Source organism: Callorhinchus milii, unplaced genomic scaffold (genome assembly GCF_018977255.1).
Source record: "Callorhinchus milii isolate IMCB2004 unplaced genomic scaffold, IMCB_Cmil_1.0 Scaffold13, whole genome shotgun sequence".
Taxonomy (NCBI): Eukaryota; Metazoa; Chordata; class Chondrichthyes; order Chimaeriformes; family Callorhinchidae; genus Callorhinchus; species Callorhinchus milii.
In genome coordinates, this window is record NW_024704754.1 from 6,280,601 (window position 1) to 6,307,275 (window position 26,675).

Genomic DNA, 26,675 nt, shown 5'->3' on the forward strand with positions numbered 1-26,675 from the left:
GATAACGCCTTCGGACCGCCGCATAAGTATTTTCAAATACATTTTTAATTTAAACCTACAAAACGTGCCCCCCCCGATCTTTGCTTGCACAGTTTCAGAAGCATTCGAACCCAAACCTTCCATTCTGCCGCTACCCCATATGAGCAGGTAAACGCATGAAATTGGGCTACTTTTGGGCTGGTGATGGGTGAATTTGGGCTACAAACGTATTCCTTCCTCGCCGCTTCAAAAAGGCCGACAGTTGGTGCTTTTTAAAAGGGAAAAAAAAATACTCCCCTTAGTCAACTCTTGATTTGGTACAAAAAATGTTGGCGAGTTTGTGTGATTTTAAATGGCGTGGCTGAGAGTGAGGAGATGGGCAATTCAGGCTGGAGGCAGAGAGCTAAAATGGTGGTTTGCAGTCAGTCCCTCCTTGTGTGTGTTTGTGTGTGTGTGTTGGGAAGGTGATGGATTTTGAAACCATTTTTAATGAAGGTTCAGGCAGGAATGTGTCTCGCGAAGAGTGGAAGCGTGAAGAAGAAACCCGTTTCTCTTTCAGATGTCGATTCGGTCTCCTGCTGCGGAATTTTCCAGCATATTCTTCCTCAATCGGAACATCCTCCTGACGTGAAAGGCATTTTATAGAAATGCAATTTGCTGTTAATTTGCATCCCCCCCACCCACCTCAGTTTGCCCTGAGGGCTGGTGCAGGCTTGACGTGCTGAATGGTCTCCTTTTGCGCTGTAATTTTCTATGATTCTATGAAGGAAAATATTGCCAGTGTGTCATAGGTGCTTGAAGAGTCTCCCATTTACGACAGTTCTCAGCACACATTTGTGGTTCTCAAGTAGAACCATAAACAATAGATTGGCACACCTCCTGGTCAGAAATGAGTTCAAACTACAATAACAACAACTTGCATTTATAAAGTGCCTTTCATGTGGGGTAGCATCCTGGATCGCTTGAGGTCCCATCATCCTGAACAAGGTTAGACAAGTCCAGGAACTGACTGCCAATCTGAGATTAAGTACAGATGACACATTTCAAATCCGGAGAGAGGCTTTGGTCAATACTGATATTCTTTCATGGAATATTGATTATCATGCCAGCATCAGACAAGGGTATGAATTGGAGACATCCCTCTGCTTCATCTCCATCAGTGGGTGTGGAGTTACCTCAAATAAACAAATATCTGTGTTGGTGCGGGTAACGGTTCTTTTTTAAAAAATATATATTTAAAATATTGGGGGCGGGGGGTGGGGGGGGGGGCGGAATATTCGAATTCAATGCAAATCAGCGGCGCTTTGCTCTTCCAGGTGGAGAGGACCAGCGGGTTCCCGGCCCTAATAAGGAGGTCGGGGCGGGGGCGGGGCGGAGCGCAGGCCCCGCCCCCTCCCGCAGGCCCCGCCCCGTCCGCCTCCCCACGGCTTCAAATGTGAAGCGCGCGCGGAACGCGCCAACAGTTTGAAAAAAGAAGCCGTTCGGAGACCCGCGAGACCGAGACCCGCGAGACCAGCGCCGGGAGTGCTCCGTGAGGGACAGCCGCCATGGCGACCCCCCCCAAGAGAATGTGCGTCAGCCCCGACTTCAACAACAGCTTTGAGAAGTCCGCGAGGAAGATCTCCATCGAGGGAAACATTGGTGAGCAAAATGATTTTAAAAAAAAATAATAAATGAATAGATCAAATGTAATGGACACGACTTGTAATCTCTCCGGATCACTATTTTGGGGTAAAGCGCGGGTTTGAGTTGGGTTTGAAACACACTCGTGTGTAATTGCTAATACCCCTCTGCTGTTTCGTGACTGAAACGTAACTTTTTCCCCCGAAATAAAACTTAGTTCAGTGTTAGTTGAGTCTGATGTTGGTGTTGGAGCACTTGGCGCCAAAGGCAGCTTTTGGCGCGCTGTGGGTTCATGGACACGGATTCCTTTCCTGGGATCTGAGGGTAAATCATCCCTCCCCTCATGTCTGTATTTTCTCACAGTTACAATGATTTCAGGATTGGGGGCGAGTTGGACCTGAGCGAGTTTTGATCTCAGTCCAGAAAGAAATGTGCTTTAGACATTGCTGTGACTTCATTACAAATCCTCTTTAGCAGTTGGCGGGAATTTGCTATCGGACGTGACCCACAGTCACACACACAGACCCCACCCCATACATTCTATCACCTTTGGGTGAAGGGAAGTTTTTTTTGTCATTTTTATTCTTACTTTTTTTATTGATTGACTGTTTTTATAATCTTCTCGTTTCCAAGAATATCTGCAGTTGCAGCCACCGAGCCCAGTCCTCAAGTACGATATACTTGGACACACATTTTTCTCTTTCGTATATGCAACTTAGTGAAGTAGTGATAATAAAATAATGCACATGTACACAGTAAACGTTCCGACCTATTGGCTTTCGTCACCAAGTGATTTATCAGTCTGGACTTTTGAGTTACTTAAACATTGTTTATACCTGTCCAGCATCTTGCAATAAAGTAACCACTATTAATGAGGTTTAATATTTCTGATTAGTATTTAACACTTGGCATTTTTGCAATGATCAATGAAAACTAGTTTTATGCTATAAATTGGACTTAAATGACACAGATTGTAATAGTACAGTTGGTATAATTGTGGTCAGTCGTTAGATTGAGATATACAATTGCAGATCTGTTTTACCCTGTGATCTGCTTCATTTAATAAAAGTACAGCTCCAATTACCTTAAAAGTCAGTTAAATCTATTGATGAAGCTTATTTATAATTGTATTTTAACAGCTGCAGGAAAATCAACCTTTGTCCGTATGTTGGAAGCTGCCAGCAATGAATGGGAAGTCATCCCTGAGCCCATTGCAAAGTGGTGCAACGTGCAAGCAAGTGAGGATGAATTTGAGGTAAAAATTGATTGGTACAGTACACTTAATTCACACTTGCACAAAATGTTTCAATGATCTGAAATTACAATTGTTGCACTTAGATTTGTCCAGCACCTTGGGACATCCTCCTGACCTGAAAAGCACTATACAAATGTAATTTTGTATTGTAACTGTTAACAGAAATGCTACAATCATGTTTTATGCATTCAAAATCACTGTTGATAAAATTTCTTCCCTGGACTTTTTTTTAAAAGCGTTGTAGTTAAGAAAAGCCCAATGGGAGTTCTTACAGTAAGAGGACAAGTTATTTTTAGTTTCCTGTTGTATAAATTGAGAATCATAGGTGGAGCTCCATGGTTAAAAATAATTTTGTGACATCGAGTTTAGATTTTGAAAGCCAAAGTTGGATGATTCTGTATGTTTTTCCTTTCCAGTTTTCTTTTCTCTTTGTAAGGTGTTGGGTTCAGGTTAGGTGTAGGTCCCTGAGACCATGTTAGCAGACTATTCGAAAGTGAGAGGAGTTGTCTTCTCCGGTGCACACTTATACTGTAGTAATAGATTTTTAACCTGTAAGCGCCAATTCCACAACTGTAACAATTGGTGCCTTGGAATGAGTTTTTCTGTAATCAGATTTGTCTTGTCCTCAAAGGAACTTTCAGCGTCCCAGAAAAGTGGTGGGAATCTCCTGCAGATGCTCTATGACAAGCCCAGTAGGTGGGCATATACATTCCAAACCTACGCTTGTCTCAGTCGGATCCGAGCACAGATTAAACCAACCTCGCCCAAGCTTCGGGAGGCAGAACATCCCGTGCAGTTCTTTGAAAGATCAGTGTACAGTGACAGGTGAGGAAGAGCCACTGAACTTTAATTTGCAGCATTGAAGCTGTGTAATTTTCTACTGGATTTTTTCCTTCAAAGGTTTAATTTATTTTGATTACGGCCTCTTTCAGCAATATTTTTTTGTAAATTTGGTTAATTAGAACTAGGAGCTGCCTGCTGTCTGTGTGAGGTTGCCATACTTTAAGGTGCTTTTCGTGTTGGGAAATAAACATTCAGAGCTCACAATGCTAATGAACGTCTCTTTCTCTTCTTTTTGAAAAAAGATATATATTTGCTTCAAACCTGTTTGAATCAGGAGACCTCAATGAAACTGAATGGGCCATTTACCAAGACTGGCATTATTGGTTGTTACAACAGTTTGGTTCACAAATCGAGTTGGATGCCATGATTTATCTCCGAGCCACCCCTGAAGTAAGTAACCGACCGTTTTCACCTGTTGAGCAGTGTCTTACATCTGGCATTGTTTTCCTTGACTTGTGCAAACAGAAGAAGCTCATTTCCCTTTGGTTTCTATTAGAAATGCATGGATCGGCTTCACCTGAGAGGTCGGGATGAGGAGCAAGGGATAGAGATGGAGTATTTAGAAAAGCTACACGACAAGCATGAATCCTGGCTTCATGAACGAACAATGAGGTGAGCGGCTTCATTTGTCCTAAATTTTCATGGCCAAGCTACTTCTTGTGCTTTCAGTTGCCCACGCATTCCATCCCATGCAATGTCCATGAAGTACAAAGCTGCCCATTTGAAATTGTTAGTTAGTTATCCTTTATACAAAATCTGCAAGAAATTCATAACTTACTATGTGTCGGAGCATAATATCTTGAGAAGTTACAGAAGGAACATTCGCCCCAAATTGGCTATAAAATGAATTTCCTTTCAGGACCACATACAGGAAAGCCCACTGAGGCATTTCTAAGAGTGATTGATATCTTAACTTGTGGGTTTATTGGGAGGGAGAGTTCACCATCTGTACCGATATTATTTATTCATCCTTCACTGACTCACTTCACTTTCAGGCTTGACTTTGACTGCTTGAAGAATTTGCCTATTCTGGTGCTGGATGTCAATGACGATTTTAAAAATGACAAAATTAAACAAGAGGACATTCTAGAAAAGGTAATTTTTTTTCTTTTAATTTGAGTTGTTACATACGTTTCTTCTGATTGTGATGTGGTTCTGTGGCGTCAGTGTCCAATGTCTCATCCAACTGATTATTCAGCTTATTCCCCTCGAGCAGGCATCACAAGCAAGCTTGTTTCTGTTTTCACTCAACATTCAGAAAAATACTTTTCAACAGGGGCCGATGGATAATGACCTGGGCCAATAGAAAAATGTGGAAATGTTTGCCTAAAATTGCGGGGAAATTTTTGACAAATCTTGTAGAAAATGGCAGGGAGTTGATTGGTGCTATAGAGGTACATTTTACTGCTAACCTACATTTTTTTCACTTTATTGATAAAAACTAAACATGAGGAAATAACGCATATTAGATTGTTGCAAAAAAATATTAATTGCTTATTTAAAAAAAATTGGGTGGCCTTTTGGGGCTTGTGGGCACCAGCGAGGCTACAGGAGCTCTCAGAGCCCAGCACCGCACACAAACCTAGAGAGCGAAAGAGGCGGACACAGAGCAACGCTCAGACACAGAAACACTCACAGACTCAGAGAGAAACATACATAGAACAACAAAATTACATTTGTATAGTGCCTTTCACGTCAGGAAGATGTCCCGAGGCATATGCATTCTCAGAGACGCATGTTCACATAGAGACGCTCAAAGGAGAGGGAGACGCAGACATACTCACATAGACGCTCACAAATGCATACAAAGACAATCTCGCACACACGGGCAATCAGAACCTCCAAGTGAAGCTCATTTGCTGCTTGCTCATCTGGCGCAGCCCAGGGCACAGTGACATCAGATAAACAGCCAGGAGGCCCCCGGGTCAGAAACTACCTTTGTAGCGGATTCTGCGGAAAAAGTGCAGCCGCATTTTTCTGTTGGCCCAAATAATGACTCGAGTAGAACCCAGTTGTGTTTTCTCATTCTTCTCCCGAAAGCACTATAGAGAGTTGCAGCACTTTTGCTGAGATCAGCTATTTCTGCAGAGACCTCATGTTGACGCTAAGATCTCAGCATCACTCCAGACGGTGATTTTACCAACTGAGGAATGAGGTCAAGGGAGCTGATTGCTACGTTTTTATGTGGTGATTTGTCCATGTTTGCACATCCTGCTATTTTATCTTCCTGCCCGTCCTCACTCGGAGATTGAAGTTAAGAAAATGATCCTTGTATACAATTATAATTGCATACACTCGTGAGCATTGTTCACATTTCTGAGAATCAGACTTATTAAAATGGCTGACTTAAGAACATAAGAATTTGCTAGGCGAAAGAAGACCAAGGTCCATCTAGTTTGGCTTCCACCATCTTGGCAGTCGCTTGACATGTTGTGTCCCAAACTACAGGCTGTATCCTGAGGTATTATTTTCTAGCAGAAATCTATCTAATTTGTTCTTGAGACTGCTTTAGTATTTTATAGTATGAGTTTAGTGCGTTTTTTTCCAATGAATTTTGAGGGAGAGAAAATTTTCTATAGCCTAACTTTTCTAAAGGAGAATGTGTTTTCAAATTTGTTCACGACAAAGCTACCCTGGGGAACAGTTCTCACTCAGAATGTGGATTACCTTTATCAAGTTTATCTGCTGTGAAAGAAGTTGATAACCCCAATTTTTGTTTTTGTTTTGCAGGTTAAAACTTTCTTGCAGAATTTATAACGATGTCCTTAGCTGGGTACAAGCATCCTGTTGCACTTTTACCTGTCTGACCTAACTGGAGGCATATGAAAAATGATTTCCTACATTTCAATAATATATCAATCTTGAAACTTGCTTACTTGCTTGCCCCACCCTCTTGTGAGCAAATGGTAACGAACAACTTATTTGTGGACTTCCCCCAAGTTATTTATTCCTTGGGAAAGTTCCACTTGCTGCATTAACCAAGCCCAGACCTGCAATGGCCTATAACAGATACAACCACAGTGAGAGTGCGAAGGAGCTTTGGATGTAGAACCATTCCCAATGTGTTAGTGGTGCAATGTGGTAGTAAAATATTAAGTCTTCCATATGTACAATTGATTCAGGTGTAAATTTCCATTTTTCTGCAGAAAGGGCTGAAGTTAGTCCTATTTACACGTGATTTGCTTCAGTAAAGGTAACTATTTAAAGAGTGTGTGCATATTTAATAGATCTGTATATTTGTGGAGTCCTGTAGCTCAGTAGTTGGAGCACTCGCTTTGCAAGTGAGAGACCTGAGTTCAATTCCAGGCAGGTCAGGGCGAAACCTTGGGCAAGTTTCCTTACTCCACACAGAGCCTAATAATAATCCCTCCACAAAAACAATAATAGATTGGTCATTTTCAATCCACGACTGTTTATGGGACATTGCTGTGCACAATTGGTTGCCACATTCGCCCACAAATGTACAGTCAATTCACTTTACAGTATATTCTGTGAAGCGCTTTGGGACATCCTCTCGACGTGAAAAGTGCTATATCAAATGCAAGGATTATTATTATTATTGAATGGATGTGTTATGAGCTGTTTTATGCATCTGTTATAGTACAGGAAGTTATGAGATGTCACTTTTGGGAGTAAAGTGGTGCAAGCAGATTGCCTGTGAATGTACTGCCTGCACACACTATAGTTTGGAATCTGTTCCAACTATTTATGCACGGATCGCATGTTGTCACGATTTCTCATGCATTGAAAAGCGCACCATTCTATCAACCTGCTGGTATCATTTGATTTATACGGAGAAGCAGGTTGCTGTTATAACATTTGAATAAATATTTTCTTGTCTGTCTGCAAGCTGAAAATGTAGTTATTTTAACCCTTTTGTATACTGGTATTAGGTAATACAATTTTGTTTTCAAAATATAAACTGAGTCTTGGCATTTTCTGTTCTGTATTATTTGTCGGCGGTGGTTTTTGTGCCTGTTATTTTACACAGTGATTTTCTGTTGAATGTATGGGAGTGTTCATGAAGTGCTCTGCAGATGTTCATATACAGTTGTTGATTGTACTAAGATAGTCCTTGCATTTGATATAGCGTTTATAATCTCAGCACTTTGCAGAATTTTAAGCAAATGCAGCAGACAATTTGCACACAACATTGTAACACAAACCGCTATTAATTTAATAACTGATTATATCTGGGAGAAACTCCTTTTCGAATAGTGTTACGAGATTCTTTTAATTTCCATTTGAACAGACATCTCTTCTGAAGGCCTGCACCTCTGACAATGCAGCTCTCCCCCTGCGTCTCATTAAAGTGTTAGGCTGGACAATAAGCTCAAAGATCCAAGAACCTTATAACCTTAGAGTCCTACCAACTGAGACATATTGCATGTTGCTTTAAGACTTAATTGAACATTGACAATGAGAAGCAAGCATAACAGGATTCTGGGAAGTTGACTGGGCTGAGGAAGAGCGTGGAATTGTAAGGTTTAAATAAGGGAACTAGTGACTCTAAACTTTAGGATTTACACATATTACAAGACACCAATTGCAATCTGGATTACTGACGATTTCCTCAATTTCTGTAATAAAATTAGATTTTCTCAATTCAATGATCAATGTTTTTTCTGCTACATTGTGTTGGATTATTATTCCTTCCTCATTTATTTTTAAGAAGAATCATTGCCAACGTAATAGTGCCAGCTCAAATACACAGCTTTTTATTCTCATAAATTCTCCATTTGCTTTCCTCAACTCTCAGGGAGTTCTCTTCAATAAGAGATTGCATTTAAGAGAGGAGGCAAAAGGTGACAATTGGGTGCAGGGAATAAAAATGTAAAGTAATTCAGTTGGCTCATCTATGTAATTTGAAGCTGGTATTTCGTATCTTTTTTAAAAAATAATTTAGCACAATCCTTATCTAAGTTGAAAAAATTGTGAAATGTTACAAGACTGTTTTTAGAATAATACTTGGCAGCGGAGCTGTTTGTTTTTAGTATATACAGTGCGGTGTCTGCACTGTAAACAAATAAAAGGTGTGTATCTAGAATTTTCTGGACAACTTGTATGAGTGTTGTATTTACATTGTGGTTGATGTCATTTCAAATGATTTGAAGGGTTCAGAATTTTACAATGACAACGTTTTGAATGTTTTTTAAAAAGAAATTCAAATTAATTGAGTCCCATGTGCAGCTTTTGACAGCAACAAATTGCATTGGCATTGCATTTCATGTCAAGGGGATGTCTCAAGCTGCAGGTTTGATTTGGGAGGGGTGGGGGCAAAGCGGGTAGGAGGGGGGCGAAGATGACTGAAGGAGCGGTCAAAGCAGGAGGACGTCAGACGGGCCTTGAAGGGGTGAGGCGAAAGGTCTCAGATGGAGTTCCAAGAATTATAAAATGCATTACAAAAGAACATAACAAATAGTCCAAATTGGATATTTCAGCAAGTGCAGTTTTGTAATCTTTTACTTGAACTCCAATTTCTTTCAGTCTCAGATCTGCTGGGGGGTGGTTGACAATGAGTACAAAAGTGCTTTGAGCCTACAGAACACTTTACTCCATATTGGTGTCGACACCGAATGCAAAAATAGATCCATTCCTTGACATTGCTCAGTTTGTTGAATGCAATTATTGTATTATAAAATAAATGCCCTGCGAGTCATTGTAACCTTAGCCAATGTTTAATTCCGCTATACCAGGGGTAAGGCTGTTCTAATCCAGAGATGAAAATGTCACCCACTTTAAAATAAATAATAATTTATTATTGTTGTACATATCAGATAAGATAATAAATAAGTATAGAAATTATAAATAATACTTTGGTCACTCAATCCACGACTGGGATACTGCTGTGTGAAATGGCTGCTGCATTCCACCCACAAAATATGCAATCAATCCACTTTACAATATATTCTGTGAAGCGCTTCTGAGACGTCTCAACATGATAAAAGCGCTGTATGAAATGCAAGGATTATTATTTAACAAACACATTTAGACCCCATTGAACAATGGTGTAGGAAAAGTAGAATGGTACACTTGGTTATGGGATTTCTGGTAATGGCGTCAGACTCACTGAGCTTTTGTGCTCCCCGTTTTCACCACTGCATTGATGAGCTTTGTCTCTCAGGGCCCTCTGGGGGTAACTTGGTTCTGGACGTCACAAGGCAGCCAGCTGAACTTTGATTTCCATCAGTGTTATTGACAGCCACAAATTTGCTATCGTGGAAGAAATGGTTTTAACATTGTAACCCTACAACTGACAAATGGGATGAAGTTTATGGGGGTTCACCAAATGTACCCCACTGTTTCAAGTCAAAAATTACTGAATTGACTGTATTTGTATTCATTTATACCGAGATGTTACCATACTGCAGAGTTCAGAATTTTACAATAACAACAAAATTAATTTGTGTAGTGCCTTTCACATCAGGAGGATGTCCCAAGGCGCTGGATGGACAGACAGTTTCGGACCCTCAGTGGGGTTTGGGGAGGGGAGTGGGGGAAGGAGGGAGATTGAAAGCATGGTTGAAGAGGAGGGTCTTGAGATGAGTTTTGAAGGTGGCAAGGGAGGGGGCGAGGTGGAGGGCCTGTGCGATGAAGTTCCAGAGGGTGGGGACAGAGTGGCAGAAGGCCCACCCGCCAATAGTGAGGCAAGTGAGGTGGGGGACGTGAAGCAGGCAAGAGCCCACTGAGCAGAGGGATCAAGCGGGAGCAAGTAGGGGGTTAGGAGGTCGCAGTGTTAGTGGGGGGGGGCAAGACCATGGAGGGCTTTGAAGGTGAGGACCAGGATCTTGAACTGTATCCTCTATGATGGGAAGCCAGTGGAGTCGAGGATGGGGGTGATAGGGTCATGGAGCCTGGTGCGGGAGAGGACACGGGCTGCAGAGTTCTGGATGATCTACAGCTTATGAAGGGAGGAGTTGGGGAGGCCAACAAGCAATGAGTTTGTGTAGTCGAGCCTCAATGTAATGAAAGCATATATGAGGGTTTCGGTGGCCTGCGATGTGAGACAGTGGCTGAGCTGGACAATGTTGCAGAGAGGGAGGAAGACAGAGCGGGTCATGGTGCAGATGTGAGGTAGAAAGGATAGTCGAGGGTCAAACAAGATGCCAAGGTTCTGGACTGGCTTGGTAAGGTGGAGTGTGCAACCGTGGATGGTGATGCTGTCAGTGCCTGAGGTGAGGAGGCGCTGATCAGAGCCAATCAGGAGAGCCTCGGTGTTGTTGAGGTTCAACTGAAGAAATTTAGTTCTCATCCAGGACTTGATGTCTGACAGACATTCTGTCAGGGCAGCAGTGGTCTTGGAGTCAAGGGTGGAGGTTCAGAGGTAAAGTTGGGTGTCATCCGCATACTTGTGGAAGTTGACCCCATGTCTACGGACGATGTCACCAAGAGGGAGCATATAGATATTGAATCCATTTTTTGCCATTATACACAGGCTGGAGTTTTTAACTCTTCCCTACCTTTCCAACTGCTTTCGCCCCACTCCACTACCCGCTTGCCTCCACTCACCTGGCTCTGGCCTGCTAGTCCCTCATCCCCTCTATTATATCATCAGTGGCCTCGCTTTCAGCCACTACACCCCAAAACTTTGGAACTCTCCTAATCCCTCTGCCTTGCCCCCTCCTTCCCCTCTTGTAGATCATAACTGAAGATTTTCCTCTTTGGTCACCTTTCTCCCCCCCCCCGCTCAGCGTCAGGATCCATCACTGAGATGCTGCCCTGCTTGAAGGGCGGTATATAAATGCAAGTTGTTATTAAAAGTGTCAAATACCCACTGATGCAGTGAGTTATTATATTATAAATCTTAAATAAACCCTTCTGCTTCAAATAAAAAAAAGTAACGCCCTTTAAAACTGTACCCTGTCGCTCTCGTCAACAAATGTTTATTGTACAAATATCGTATCTGAAAATATGTTCCAACTGTTGTGCAAAATAAACCAGCAACATTGTCTAAACTGAATCACCGAGATAATCATGCTTTTAATAACATGACTATCCAGTGACTAAGCTTGTTCAGTGTTTGTAGAATTTAAGGGTCCAGGAGAAAGAAATAACTTGTTTTTCTTATATTCAATATGGGTCTTTTTCATATAAAAAAATAAGTCTGCATCAGTCTGGACTGAAGCGATATTACCTATATGTTCTATAAATTGTTAAGAGCAGAGTTGTGTTCAGATAACCTGGTGATAAATGAGAAGCAGTAAGTCACTGCATTTTCAGGTAGAGTAGTTGGTGCTTGGTTCACATTTGCTGCTGATACAAACCAGATCCGCTGTGAGCTTTGACGAACAAACAATGATATCAGAGAAGGAAAAACTCCTCTCATGTACCTGTACCAGCAGGACTGACACAGCACTGAATGACTGCAAGTGCAACGCAGGACTTCACAGGCGCAATTCAGTGATCATCTCTCGGGCAGTGAATAGAAGCATCTTTACTGCGGACGTTTCCCCAGCCATTGAGAGAATCTGCTTCATATTGAGCGAAGAGGAAGAGCCCAAAGTTCCGCCACTCTTCACCGAATTGGACGAACTTTTGCAATGTCAATGAGAATGAATTAGAATGGAAGGAAACAGCCAGGTTTGTAGTGCTTACAATCGATCTATACTTTTTATACATCTGCAACATGTTGGCAGAGATTTCGAAGCAAATATCTCTAAATTAAAATTAATTTGTTATGTTGTTTAATAACTCCTTGATTATATTTATCACATCATAATACTACATACTTTAGTCAAGTATAAAGGCATAAAGTGGTCTTTCACATTGGGAAGATGTCTCAAAGCACTTCACAGGAATTACTGTGAAGTGTCGTGACTGTATTATGTAGGCAAATGCTGACAATATGGTACATTCTACAATATACAGAGAAATCAGTTTACACCTTGAGAATCACTATTTAAACCAAGAGCTAGTTTAAGGTCAGGATTGCCACAGGAAGGGTTGAGGAGGAGAGGCTAGAAGAATTTTACACAGGCAGGGTTAGACATAGAATGCTTTCCCCAAAATGGTTAAGCTGTTCTTTCCCTGTCAACATTTTATAAGGTTTCCCGTTAAATACAGTATTTCCGATACTTATTCAGTGGATGTTAAGGATCCCAGGGCACTCTTCAACAAGAGAAGTGAGTTTCTCCTGGCCAACAAGTCTCTTTATAATACTAAACACAACGAATAGAATAGACATGAGGCTGTTCAGTCTTTAGTCCTATCCTTTAAGAGCGTTTAGTCATCTATAATAAAAGCATTTGGTGGCTTTAAATTTTTGGATAATATGACAATCACACTCGTCATATCAAAACTAAGATATTAATTTTTTACTGTTCTACCTTTTCTACAGCACTGTGCTGTCACACTAACAGTAAGTAACCTCAAAAACAAGCATTGTATACAGCACACAGTTCATAATAATACTAATGCTTCATTTGGTATAGTGCCTTATGTCGTTGAGACATCTCAGAGCTGTTCATAGGATATACAGTTAAGTGGAGTGACTATATTTTGTGGGCGAAACAAGGCAGCTAGTTTTGCATACATACAGCAATGTACCACAAACAGCCATGGAGTGAGTGACCAATTTTATTTGTGGGATTGTTGGCCAGGACACCCGGAGAGAGAAACTCCCTTCTCTTTTCAAATACGTAGTGGGATCCCAAAGCCTCAGGATCTGTTAAAGATCCCAAAGCCTTCGGATCTTTAATTTCCACCTGAATAGGCAAACAGGACCTCAGTTTACGGTCTCGTCTGACTTGCTTCAAGGTGAGAAGGTTGTAGCTTTGTGTTTCACACAGAGGCATGAATTTATAAACAGGCCGGCATTCCAGTGCAGTAGTGGGAGAGCACTGCATTGATGGAAGTGCCATCTTTAGGATGAATGGTTAAATAGAGATACCTTCTGCATTTACTGTACGCAAATGGGCTGCCACATTCACCTGCAAAATATACAGTCATTCCACTTCACAGTGAATTCTGTGAAGTGGTTTTAGATGTCCTCCTGATGTGAAAGGCGTTGCTTTTGTTAGGATTATTATTGTTCTGGTTAATCAGGTTGAACTATTTAAAAGAACTGCAATGAGTTCTGGTGTTCCGGGTCAATATTTTCCCCTCATCCAAATTCACCTAAAGTTATCCAAATGATTAATTTAGGTTAATCGTTTAATTGTGTGTGGAACACAGACTGGTGCAGATTAACTGGCTGGTTTGCCTACTTGAGAATGAACAGCGCACTTCAACTCATTGTTTGATATTGATATCAAACATTGATATTTCACCCACAAAATACACAGTTAATCCACTTTCAAAATATTGTGTGAAGCACTTTGAGACATCTCAACGATGTGATAAGGTGCTATATAAAATGTAAGGATTATTATTATTTTGATCATTATTATTATCAAATGCAAGCGTTTGGACAGGCTTCTCCAAAAGAGAGAGAGAAGGAAACAGGAGTGTTTAGTTTATTTCTAACCTGCATTCATTTACTGGAGTCCTGTAGCTCAGTGGTTAGAGCATTCACTTTGCAAGCGAGAGACTTGGGTTATTTCCAGGCAGAGGGCGAAACCTTGGGCAAGTTTCCTTACTCCACACAGAGCCTAATAATAATCCCTCCAAAAAAACAAAACAACAATAAATTGGTCATTTTCAATCCATGACTGTTTGTGGGACATTGCTGTGCGCAATTGGCTGCCGCGTTCGCCCACAAATATACAGTCAATTCACTTTACAGTGTGTTCTGTGAAGCGCTTTGGGACGTCCTCCCGACGTGAAAAGCGCTATATCAAAAATGCAAGGATTATTACTGGTTCGCAGGTGGATGAAGTTTGAAGAGAAAATAGAGGAAGGTGGCGAGAAATGGAGCAAACCCCACGTCACCACACTGCCTTTGCCAGAGTTTATTTGAGTTGCGAACCTGCATTGAAAAGGGAACCCTTTTCTTTGATTTGGAAGCCAGCAATTTTAAAGAAATAATAGGTAAATAATAATAATAATCTTTGCATTTGATATAATGCCTTATCACGTCGTTGAGGCGTCTTAAAATGCTTCATTCACAGAATATACTGAAAAACTGAATTGATTGTATCTTGTGGGTGAAATAATCCTTTATTTAATAAATTTAATAAAGCTAATAATTTTTGCAGATTACTCACAGGACCGTGGAAGGGAACGGAAACCTCAGTTCCTTTTGATAGGTCTTAGGCTGTGCGAAGTGTCTGTGATACTTTAATGTCAGATAACATTTAATTTCAGAGAAGATCATTGACAGGCAGATTGCAAATGGCGTTGTTACAAGTCAGCTCAAGGAGAAGGTCATGTATGTTCTTCTGCGGAATCATAGGCACCACACAAAAATGTCCAGGATCCGCGTCCTGGCAGAATTGGGGAAGAAGATTTCCTGTGCAAGTTTCCCTCTACGTTCTCAAAAGGTTACAAGATCGGTTCGGATGCAGAAGACCCTTTAGCACAGTAATAATAATAATTCTTGCATTAGGTATAGCGCTTTTCACGTTTTCTAAACGTCTCAAAGCACTTCATAGAACATACTGTAAAGTGAATTAACTGATATTTGTAGGCAAAACGCGGCAGCCAATTGCGCACAGCAGTGTCCCACAAACAGTCGAGGATTAAGTGACCAAATTATTATTGTTTTTTTGAGAGATTATTATCCTCGGAAAAGCAATCCGCCAATCGACTAACAACCGGGTTCCTACTTACTGCTAGGTAAACAAAGGAGTAAGGAAATTGGCCAACATTTCGCCCTGCCAGGAATCGAACCTAAGTCTCTTGCTTGCGAGTGCTCTAACTACTGAGCTACAGGACTATACAATCCTAAAATCCTTGAATTTGATATAGTGCCTTATCTCATCATTGAGATGTCTCAAATCACTTCACAGAATATATTGTAAAGTGGTTTGATGGTATATTTGCAGCCAATTGCGCACAGCAATGTCCCACAAACGGTGATGGGTGACCAAATAATTTGTTTTGGGGGAGGATTTATTACCCCCGGAAAGCGATTCATCAATCAACTAACAACCGGGTTCCTACTTACTGCTCGGTAAACAGAGACGTGTGGAGTAAGGAAACTTGCCTAAGGTTTTGCCCTGCCTGGAAATTGAACCTGGGTCCTCTCGTTTGCGGGGCACATGTTCTAACCACTATGCTACAGGGCTCTACAATATCATCCTCCACAAATACTCGGTCTCCCATAACAGCATCAAGCTGTTTCTTAAATGATTCCCAACGTTCTGGCCTCAACCACTCTTCCTGGCAACCCTGATCCTGTCCTTAATTACCCTCTGGGTAAAGATGTACTTACTGGTGTCAATCCTTAAATTGCCACTTTGCAACCATGATCCAATACTTGATTCCCCCTTTGCAACCAATACTTGACCCCATGCTCTCTTGCTTGGGTGCACATCTTTGACTGGCCAGCACCTTGAGATGTCCTCCTGATGTGAAAGGCACTATATGAATGGATATTATTGTTGTTGTTCAGACAAATCGACCTCCTTGAATCGCAACAATTCAGATGGGCTCAATGAAATCTCGGAGAAACCTCTCAATGAGCAGGTAAGAGAACAGAAGGTACATCAATGCCACAGAGCTGTGTGCCTATCACCTGTTATGTGCTGTGCTTACTGACACAATGATCTAAAGAAACGCTTTGCGCTGCGAATGCGCATATTTTGAATTCATCCTGGGGCAAAAAAAATCCCTGCCAGTGCACTGCTAAAAGGGACAGGGGAGAAACTCTAATTAATTGTTGCTCTTGACCCAGCGCCTTATCATATCATTGAGACGTCTCAACACTCTTCCCAGTGTATACTGTAAACTGGTATGTGACTGTGTTTTATGAGCGAAGTTTAGTCAGGGTTGTGGTGGTCGCAGCGCCAGTGCCTCTGGAAGGGTCACGCGCTCCGGGGCGCTACCCCACATGAGGGGTTCTATATAAATGCAAGTTGTTGTTACTGTCGTGATGAGGCCCAGAATGAAGATGGGGTGAAACTAATTTTGTGATCCTAACGATGTAAAATCCAGACATTCGTTCCATGTCAAATCCTAGATTTACAACAGCAAATAAAATTAAGTTCTTTGTAAGGATTTCCCCCCAGTCAACCAGTACAGTAATGCAAAGATCGTTAGCTTTAATGAAACACTCCTGTGTCTTTATAGAGAGTGGAGCTTTGGAAAGTGCTGGGATGTATATGTAGATGGCAGCAATCCAGCACTTTGCAAATGCATTGCATCGATCTACACTTGAGATGTGATGTGACTTTTGCCCACAGTTTTTCTCTCCCCTTCCTTGCCTCTCATTGAGATATTAATCTCAGATGCACCATGAGGAGCTCAGACCCTCTGTTGATGCTGACTGGGAGCCAAAAACCAAGAGTGAGTCTGGAAAATCAGGAGCTGGATTCACACTCCATACTTCCCTCTGCTTTACACCACATAAAGCATTGTGCGAGTTTGTGCATCACATTAAGTGTATTTAATTCCACCGTGTGCCTTGAAACTTGGTTGCTTTTCTCACCCCCTCCCTTGCTTCCTTCAAGACCCACCTCAAGACCTTCCTCGTCAACTGTGCCTTCGGTCACCCTCCTACCCCTACCCTCCATGCCATCCATCCCTCCTGATCCAAACCCCTAGCTTGGGTCCAGCGCCTTGGGACATCCTCTAAACATGAAAGGCACTATTCAAACATAATTTGTTGTTGTTGTTGTTGTTTGAACACTTTATTTCAGCTGAAAAACAAGTTCAAGAAGAAAATTCCGGAAGGAGCAGAAGTCACGAATGCGCTTGTGGGAGAAGTAGATTTTCTGAATAAGCCGTTAGTGGCTTTCGTGCGGTTACAGCAGGCGGTGAGCCTGGGGTCACTAAATGAGGTTCCGGTGCCAACCAGGTGGGGAGCATGTGTGATCTTGTGATCCAGCTTATCAAATTATCCTTAATAACAATAATGATAATATTAATAATAATCCTTGCATTTGATATGGTGCCTTATCACGTTGGTGAGATGTCTCAAAACGCTTCACAGGATTTACTGTAAAGTGCAGTGACTGCGTCTTTATTTTCCAGATTTCTCTTCATTCTTCTGGGACCTAAAGCCAAAGGCATGGCTTACCATCAGATTGGGAGAGCGGTTGCTACTCTGCTGACAGATGAGGTAAGCAAGCGAGAGGACCCGGGTTCGATTCCCGGGAAGGGTGAAACCTTAGACAAGTTTTCTTACTCCACATGCCTCTGTTTACCTAGCAGTAAATGGGGACACGTTTTTTCATTGTTTGGCAGATCACTGTTCAGGGATAATAATCCTGCCCCGAAATAAATTAATTAATTAATTGAAACAAAAATCGGTCACTCAATCCCCAACTGTTTGTGGGACACCGCTGTGTGTAATTGGCTGCTGCACTTCGCACACAATATACACAGTCAATCCGCTTTACAATACACTCTGTGAAGTGCTTTGAGATGTGGTAAGGATGTGATAAAGTGCTTTACCAAATGCAAGGACTGTTATTATTATAAAAAGGCCATGCTGCAGCAGAGTGGGTTTCATCCACCAAATCCACCAAGATTCTTTTGCCGTCTCATTGCAGTTATTCCACATCGCGGCTTTCAAGGCAAAGAGCAGAGAAGACCTGATCGCGGGGATCGATGAGTTCCTTGATAAAGTAACTGTGTTGCCTCCAGGGAAGTGGGACCTCACTGTCCGGATAACACCGCCAAAGGTCCTGAAACTGGACTTGAGGTACAGATCAGCCATTATCTAATAAAATGGCGGAATAGACTCGAGGGGCTGAATAGCCTACTCCTATGTTCTAACTTTTCTATGAAATTCACTAACCTTCGTGGGTTATGGAATTAGACAACCAATTAAGTAAATTTCAGCCTGTGTCAAGTGGTGCTCCCAGTCGGAAAGAATGCTCCAGGGGCCTATGACATGAGCTGTGGAAAGCTGCCCTGACCACAACAACAACAACACAACAACTTGCACTTATAAAGTGCCCTCCTTGCAGGGTAGCGTTTCAGAGCGCTTAACAGTGGTGGAGCCTGACTCCGAGCTGGAGGGAGGTGGTCGAAGAGGAAAGTTTTCAGGCAGCACTTGAAAGGGGGGAGAGAGGGGCCACGGCGGAGAGATTGAGGGAGAGTGTTCCAGAGTTTTGTGGGGGGTAGAGGCTGAAAGCTCGATCTCCGATGGTGAGCAGGAGGGTGTGAGGAACAAGCAGGAGGCCGGTGCCAGTCGAGCGGAGGCGCTGGTTGGTGGATTGGGGAGTGAGGAGGTCGGAGAGGTAGTGAGGTGCCAGGGAGTGAATGGATTTGAACACGAGTGTGACTACCAATATCGCTGCCTTCCTAATGAGCAAGTGCTTAATCTCAGTCCTGAGACCCCCCCTCCACCCCCCCCCCACATTATCTCCAAGACACCAGTTTAGGTCTACTTTTATTGAAAAGCATTTAAACCCTCTATCCGCAACTGTTTGCGGGACATTGCCGTGCCATGTTTCGCCCAGAAAAATAATGTGGTCAATCTACTTTACAGTATATCCTGTGAAGCGCTTTGAGACGTCTCAACGATGTGATAAGGCGCTAGAGAAGTGTTAGGAGAGGTGGGAGGACAGTGTGGGGGTGCTCATGTAGAGTGTAAACACCTGCATGGATTAGTTAGGCCTGCATTCATGGCCTTGCTCCCTCCTACCTCTCCGACTACTATCCCCCTACCTACCTGCCCGTACCCTCCATTCCTCTGGCTCCGGTCTGCTCCACATGCCCCGTCCCAACCACCCTACCATTGGTGGCCGGGCCTTCAGCCTCTCAGCCCCGAGGCTCTGGAACTCCATCCCCCAGTGCCTTCGCCGCTTCCTCCCTTTCCTCCTTCAAGGCCGGTCTCAAGACCTTTCTCTTTGACCGTGCCTTCAGCTCTCCTCTCGACTCTCTACCCCCTCCTCGCTCCTTCCCTCCCCTCACCATTTCCCCCCTGCTCGAGTCCTGACCCAACTGTCCAGCGCCTTGGGATGTCCTCCCGACGTGAAAGGCGCTCTATAAATGGAATCTTGTTGTTGTTGTTGTTCTGTGTCTTATCGCTCTGAAACCTCTGTTTCAATGATTGTAAATCTTTTGTCTTGCAGAAAATCAGTTTATTCCTGCAAAGCTAGAGCTCACACACAAAAAAGCAGCCGTGCTCATCATAAAGAGAGACATGGGAGTAGTCAGCACAGTGGTGAAGATTTGCAAAGTACAGGAAAGTGAGTATTGACACTGTTTACATTGAACTTTATAGGCAGGGAAACAGTGACTAGTCCACACCCTTGTTTATAAATCACACACTCTCCAAATCCCACTCACATATTCCTCTATTCACTTCTCCTTCGGTGAGGTTTAAACAAAAAGGCACTTAAAATGTAATTCATGAAATTACAAGTCAGTCTGACATGTGTGTCAGCTTGGCTCAGTGATCACACTCTTGCTCTGAGTCAGAAGGTTGTAGGTTCAAGCCCACACCACGGCACATGGAATCACATAGTCTAAGCTGACACTCCAATGTCACTGAAGGGGTGTTGCATTGTCTCATCTGAAGGAGGTGCCGTCCTTCGGATTAGGCATTAAACCAAGGTCCCATCTGGCTGTTCAGGCGGATGTTTAAGTTCCCATAATAATAATACAATAATAATCCTTGCATTTGATATAGCGCTTTTGACGTCGGGAGGACGTCCCAAAGCGCTTCACAGAACACACTGTAAAGTGAATTGACTGTATATTTGTGGGCGAACGCGGCAGCCAATTGCACACAGCAATGTCCCACAAACAGTCGTGGATTGAAAATGACCAATTTATTATTGTTTTTTGGGTTTTTGGAGGGATTATTATCATGGTGCTATTCGAAGAGATGGAGTTTTTCCTGGTGTGTTGGCCAACAAATTCCCCAAATAAAATTAGTCACTCAGTCCATGGCTCTTCACGAGATATTGCTGTGCACAATTGGCTACCGCATTTCACCTACAAAATTCAGTCAATCCATTTTACAGTGTACTCTGTGAAGCACTTTGAGACATGTCAACGATGTGATAAGGCTATATCAAATAATTTATTATTAAGTCAAACCCACATCCCCCATTCTTTTTACTTTTAAGCTTTGCCTTACCAATGGATCACACTTTAGCAGGAGACCCAGACCTGTTTCTGAATGATTCCCGCAGGTTGTTTGGAGGGCTGATCAGTGATATCAGAAGGAAGTTTGGTTTGCCAGTGAGTTCTATGATGCCCTGAACATCCAATGCCGGTCAGCCGTCCTCTTCATCTACCTGGCCACCATAACCAATGCCATTACATTTGGGGGAATGCTGGGTGATGCGACCGGTAATGTGCAGGTTTGTGCGCGGCAAGTGTGAGCTGCGATATTGTTAAGCGCTCCAAGACGCTGCCACGCGTGAAGGCTGCTATATAAATGCAAGTTGTTGTTGTTACATCTAACACCCAGCGGTTATCAATATTTATGTAGCAAAACCACGCGTGGGTTTTAATAATAAAAGCAACAGTTTTTAATTTTATTTTGCCGCAATATTGATACCCTTTCCTCCCTTTACGTTCGTTTCCCTACAATTTCCACCACTCTCCTTTGGCTGTACTATTTCTACCGTCCATCCCTCGCTCTGCCTCTGTTAAGCACAGCTACCCCGGGTAAAGGGAGGGCGCTATACAAATGCAACTTGTTGTTCTTTCTCTTCTGCTGCTGCTATCCAGCAACTGCCAATTGCCACCAGCTTTCCTGTCCCTTTCTAGGGCGTCCTGGAGAGCTTCTTGGGTACGGCTGTGGCCGGGGCAGTTTTTTACTTCTTTGCTGATCAACCATTGACTATCCTCAGCAGCACTGGGCCTGTGCTGGTCTTCGAGAGGCTTCTCTTCAATTTCACCAGATATCATTTCAGCAGGGCTTGAGGAGTTATATTATGAGGACAGGTTACATAAACTCCTTGAGGTTAAAAGGAGTGGAGTCCTGTAGCTCAGTGGTTAGATCGCTCACCTCGCAAGCAAGGAGACCCAGGTTCGATTCCTGGACGGGGAGAAACCTTAGGCAAGTTTCCTTACTGCTCATGCCTATGTTTACCTAGCAGTAAGTAGAAACCTGGTTGTTAGTCAATTGGTGGATTGCTTTCCGGGGGGAATAATTTTCAGCACATACTGATTAATTTCCAATGTAAAGCTAACCAGTTCAGGCAACAATCAAACTCTATTGCTTTTATATTAATCAAATAAAATTAATACAACCCTGCCAATTAGTCCTGACCCGCAGCTCGGGTGCAAACCCTTCATTGTCCAGCGTCTTGGGACGTCCTCCTGACGTGAAAGGCACTATACAAAATTTGCTGTTGTTGCATCAAACATAAGGATTATGTATAATGTCTTTCAGCTCCTAACTCCCCTTCTAGAAGTTGCCAGTGATTTTCTTTTTTTAAAATGTAATTGAAAACAGATTTTTAAATGTGCACGGCTGTACAGAGGTGGGAGGAAAGATTGGGGTTCTTTATTTATTTTATTGGCAGCCGGGTTTCTGACACGTGCGGAAACCCATCACCATGCTTGAAAGTCACCAAACTGAGATTTCCATGCACCCCACCTACACAGGGAAAATTCCAGAGATAGATTGTTGGAATGTAATGCGCACTCCCTTCCCAGAGGGACGCCTCCTGCTTACCTAATCCTGGAGGGCTGCATTTGATTCTTTCTGGTTGGGCTACATCTACAGAGCTCACGGCCTGGTGTATTTGGAGTTCCGCCTTTGGATCGGGATATGGACTGGGTTCTTCTGCCTGGTGTTGGTCGCCATGGACGCCAGTTACCTGGTCCAATACTTTACTCGCTTCACCGAGGAGGGTTTCTGCACTCTCCTCAGCTTCATATTCATCCACGATGCCCTGCGGAAGATGTTCAGCTTGGCCGAGAACTACCCCATCTGGTCCCATTTTGACTCTCTATCGCTGCTCGTGCCTGCTCCCTCCAAATGGTAACACTCTGCTCCGTGAAACTGAATAATACTAATCCTTGCATTTGATACAATGTTATTATGTCGTTGAGACATTTCAAAGTGCTTCACACAGAATATTGTAAAGTGGATTGACTGTGTATTTTGTAGGAAAAATGCAGCAGCCAATTGCACACAGCAGTGCCCCACAAATAGTCATAACGAGCGACCAATTTTTTAGAGAGTTGGGATCATTACACCTGGAAAACGATCCACCAATCAACTAACAACTGGGTTCCTAATTACTGCTGCGTAACCAGAGGAGTGTGCAGTAAGGAAACTTGCCTAATGTCTCGCTACACCCGGGAATCAAACCCGGGTCCACTTGTTTGCTACACAGCTTGAGACTGGCCACTGAAATGAGTTTCAGTTTATCCATATGTCATTTCAATGAGATTTTCTCCCCCCCACAGGAAATGATTCAAGACTACTTAGCGAAACAGCTGAGATGATATTTCCACTTTCCACTATGACCTCTAACACAACTGTAAGTCGCTGCTTCCAATACCCATCTCGTACCCTATGTATCAATTACACAGTTCTGCAATTCTGAAGTGTAGTGATCCAATTGAATATTTTGAGGAGGTCGCTAACATGGTGGATAAAAGTGTGTCTATCAATGTCTGCATGGACTTCCGCACAAGAGATTATTAGAAAAAATAAAAGCGCATGGATTCAGAGGTAAACTTGCAACATAGCTTGATAATTGGTTGGGAGGCACGAAACAGAGAGTAGGGATGAAAGGAACATTGTCTGCTTGGTGGGACGTGACAAGTGGAGTCCTGTAGCTCAGTGGTTAGAGCACTCGCTTTGCAAGCGAGAGACCTGAGTTCAATTCCAGACAGGGCGAAACCTTGGGCAAGTTTCCTTACTCCACACAGAGCCTAATAATAATCCCTTCAAAAATAACAATAATAAATTGGTCATTTTCAATCTACGACTGTTTGTGGGACATTGCTGTGCGCAATTGGCTGCCGCGTTCGCCCACAAATATACAGTCAATTCACTTTACAGTGTGTTCTGTGAAGCGCTTTGGGACGTCCTCCCGACGTGAAAAGCGCTATATCAAATGCAAGGATTATTATTATTATTATTAAGTGGTGCTCCTCAGGGATCTGTACTGGGGCCTCAGTTTATCACCATATATATATATATAAATGACTCAGATGAAGAAATAGAGAGTTTTATATCCAATTTTGCAGATGACACAAAGTTAGGAGGCACAGTAAATAGCGTGGATGGGAGCAGGAAGCTACAAACGGCCTTAGATAGATTGAGTGAATGGTCAAAACTGTGGCAGATGGAATTCAGTGTGGGGATGTGTGAGGTCTTCCACTATGGATCCAAAAATAGAAAAACAGAATATTTTCTAAATGGCGAGAAACTAAGAACTGTGGAGGAGCAAAGAGATTTAGGTATCCAAGTATACAAAATACTAAAAGCAAGCTCGTGGGTGCAAGAAGTTATCAAAAGGGCTCATGGGATGTTGGCCTTTATCTCAACGGGGCTAGAATGTAAAGGAGAGGAAATGTTACTTCAACTATATAGAGCCTTGGTCAGACCCCATTTGGAGTACCACGTTCAGTTTTGGGCACTGAACCTCAGGAAGGATATATTGGCTTTGGAGGTGTTGCATCGCAGATTCACCAGAATCATACCAGGGCTAAAAGGGTTGAATTATGAGGAGAGGTTGCATACACCTAAACTCTATCCCCTTGAGTTCAGAAAGTTGAGGGGTGATCTGATTGATATTTTTAAAATAATAAATGGAGTTGATAGAGTAGATACTGAGAAGCTATTTCCTCTGGTGGAGTAATCCAGAACAAGGCAGCATAATCTTAAAATTAGAGGCCATTTTGGAGTAAAATCAGGAGGCAGTTTTTTAACCAAAGGGTAGTGGAAATCCAGAACTCTCTACCCCAAAAGTCTGTGGATGCTGGATCCAAGTACATTTTCAAGATAAAGTTAGATAAATATTTGTTAGGTCAGGGTATTAAGGGATATGGGGGAAAGGCGAATAACTGGACTTGAGTTATAGATCAGCCATGACCTTATAAAATAGGGGAACAGGTTTGAGGGTTGCTGTGGCTTCTGTTTCTATGTATCTATATTAGTGTGCTCGCCTTGCAAGCGAGAGACCCAGGTTCGATTCCTGGGCTGGGCAAAACCTTCGGCGTGTTTCCTTATTCTACAAGCCTCTGTTTACCTAGCAGTATGTTGGAACCTGGTTACTCATCAATTGGCGGATCGCTTTCCTGGAGTAATAGTCCCTCCAAAAAAAAATGTGGTCACTCACTCCTTGACTGTTCATAGGAATTTGCTATGCACAATTGGCAGCTGAGTTTCAAAATATACAGTCAATACACTTTACAATATATCCTGTGAAGCGCTTTGAGACATCTCGAAGATGTGATAAGGCACTATATCAAAAGGATTATTATTACTATTGATATTATTACACTGATTAATATTATTTGTGACTTTGCTTTGAAGTCCACACTAGAATCTGCCAATTGGTCTACACATATGAAGAAAGACTGCTTGGAGCTGGGAGGACAGCTGGTGGGGAGAAGCTGCCATTTTATCCCAGACGTCACACTGATGTCTTTCATCCTATTCTTCGGCACTTTTCTATGTGTCTTGTTGCTGAAGAACTTCAAAACCAGCAGATATTTCCCCACGACAGTAAGCAACTCTTGTTAATCCCCGTTTGCTCACGTCCCTGCAACAGAACTACATGCCGGATTTTGTTCCAGTCGCCTTAGTTTAAAACAATTTGCATTTATATAATAATAATCCTTGCATTTGATACAGCGCTTTTCACATCGGGAGGACGTCCCAAAGCGCTTCACAGAACACACTGTAAAGTGAATTAACTGTACATTTGTGGGCGAACGCGGCAGCCAATTGCGCACAGCAATGTCCCACATAGATTGAAAATGACCAATTTATTATTGTTTTTGGTTTTTGGAGGGATTGTTATTAGGTGTGTGGAGTAAGGAAACTTGCCCAAGGTTTCGCCCTGTGCCTGGAATTGAACTCAGGTCTCTTGCTTGCAAAGCGAGTGCTCTAACCACTGAGCTACGGGACTCCACAAAGCACCTTTCACGCAGAGCAACACCTTAAACACTTAAATAATAATCCTTACATTTGATATAGCACCTTATCATGTCCTTGAGATGTCTCAAAGCGCTCTGCACAATATATTGTAAAGTGAATTGACTGTATATTTTGTGGCCGAAGTGCAGCAGCCAATTGCGCATCGCATTGTCCCACAAACAGTCGTGGATTGAGTGACCATATTATTTTTTTAAAGTAGAATGATGTCCTTGATCCAGCAGTAAAAATGCTCAATTAATTGATTTCAGAATAATGCTCTCAAGAGAAAGAGAGATACTCTGGCTGACTATTCGGCACAAATGGTATTTGAAAAGGCATTGCTGAGAGGAGAGGACATGTGCTGGGCTCAGAGGAAAGCACTGCAAAACAATACCCCCTCCTCCCAACTAGTTTTGGAAACAAAATGCTGAAGACCAGGCTGCTGACTGCCAGCCACACAGCTAAATTTAGTGTTGAGAACACCCAGGATTCTGGGTCAAGGAGATCAGATGTCGGTCACACCAGTCTTCAGGCAATCAGAAAACAAGTTTCAGTGTAGAATCAAACTCTGCTGCCTTTGTGAAAGGTATTATGGATCAAGCCTTTGACATGATGTGCACCCACCAAGGAAGCTTAGAAATATTGTGAGTAAAGCAGGGAGACCCACAATGAAAACCTACAAGTCCAGTTGAACCTCATTATAACAAACTCTGCTTCTAACAAACCCACTGGTTTTAACGATCTGACCGGCAAGACATGACTTTTGAACCTCTTTGAAAGCCAAACCCTGCTATATTGAACGCCCTGATATAATAATCTTTTCTGCAGGTCCCGAGAGGTTTTGTTACAGTGAGGTTCAAC

General features: G+C 42.6%; 1 protein-coding gene and 1 pseudogene across 1 annotated transcript; both read left to right on the forward strand.

The window, feature by feature from the left end:
• Positions 1 to 1,414: 1,414 nt before the first annotated feature.
• zgc:110540 (deoxynucleoside kinase) lies at positions 1,415 to 7,141 on the forward strand. Its single transcript, XM_007905526.2, has 7 exons — positions 1,415 to 1,620; positions 2,742 to 2,857; positions 3,489 to 3,682; positions 3,943 to 4,090; positions 4,197 to 4,312; positions 4,696 to 4,795; positions 6,431 to 7,141. The coding sequence occupies exons 1-7, from the start codon at positions 1,527 to 1,529 to the stop codon at positions 6,455 to 6,457; spliced, it is 795 nt and encodes a 264-aa protein (XP_007903717.1). The 5' UTR covers positions 1,415 to 1,526; the 3' UTR covers positions 6,458 to 7,141.
• A 4,854-nt stretch (positions 7,142 to 11,995) lies between these two features.
• The window catches only part of LOC103186491, a 28,423-nt pseudogene continuing 13,743 nt past the window's right edge, over positions 11,996 to 26,675 (forward strand).

Bases quoted from the DNA above. Each gene is read 5' to 3' on its own strand.
- zgc:110540 (XM_007905526.2), top strand. From the start codon at position 1,527: ATGGCGACCCCCCCCAAGAGAATGTGCGTCAGCCCCGACTTCAACAAC. The intron at 4,091-4,196 runs GTAAGTAACCGA...GGTTTCTATTAG, and splicing joins ATCTCCGAGCCACCCCTGAA to AAATGCATGGATCGGCTTCA. The intron at 4,313-4,695 runs GTGAGCGGCTTC...CTTCACTTTCAG, and splicing joins CTTCATGAACGAACAATGAG to GCTTGACTTTGACTGCTTGA.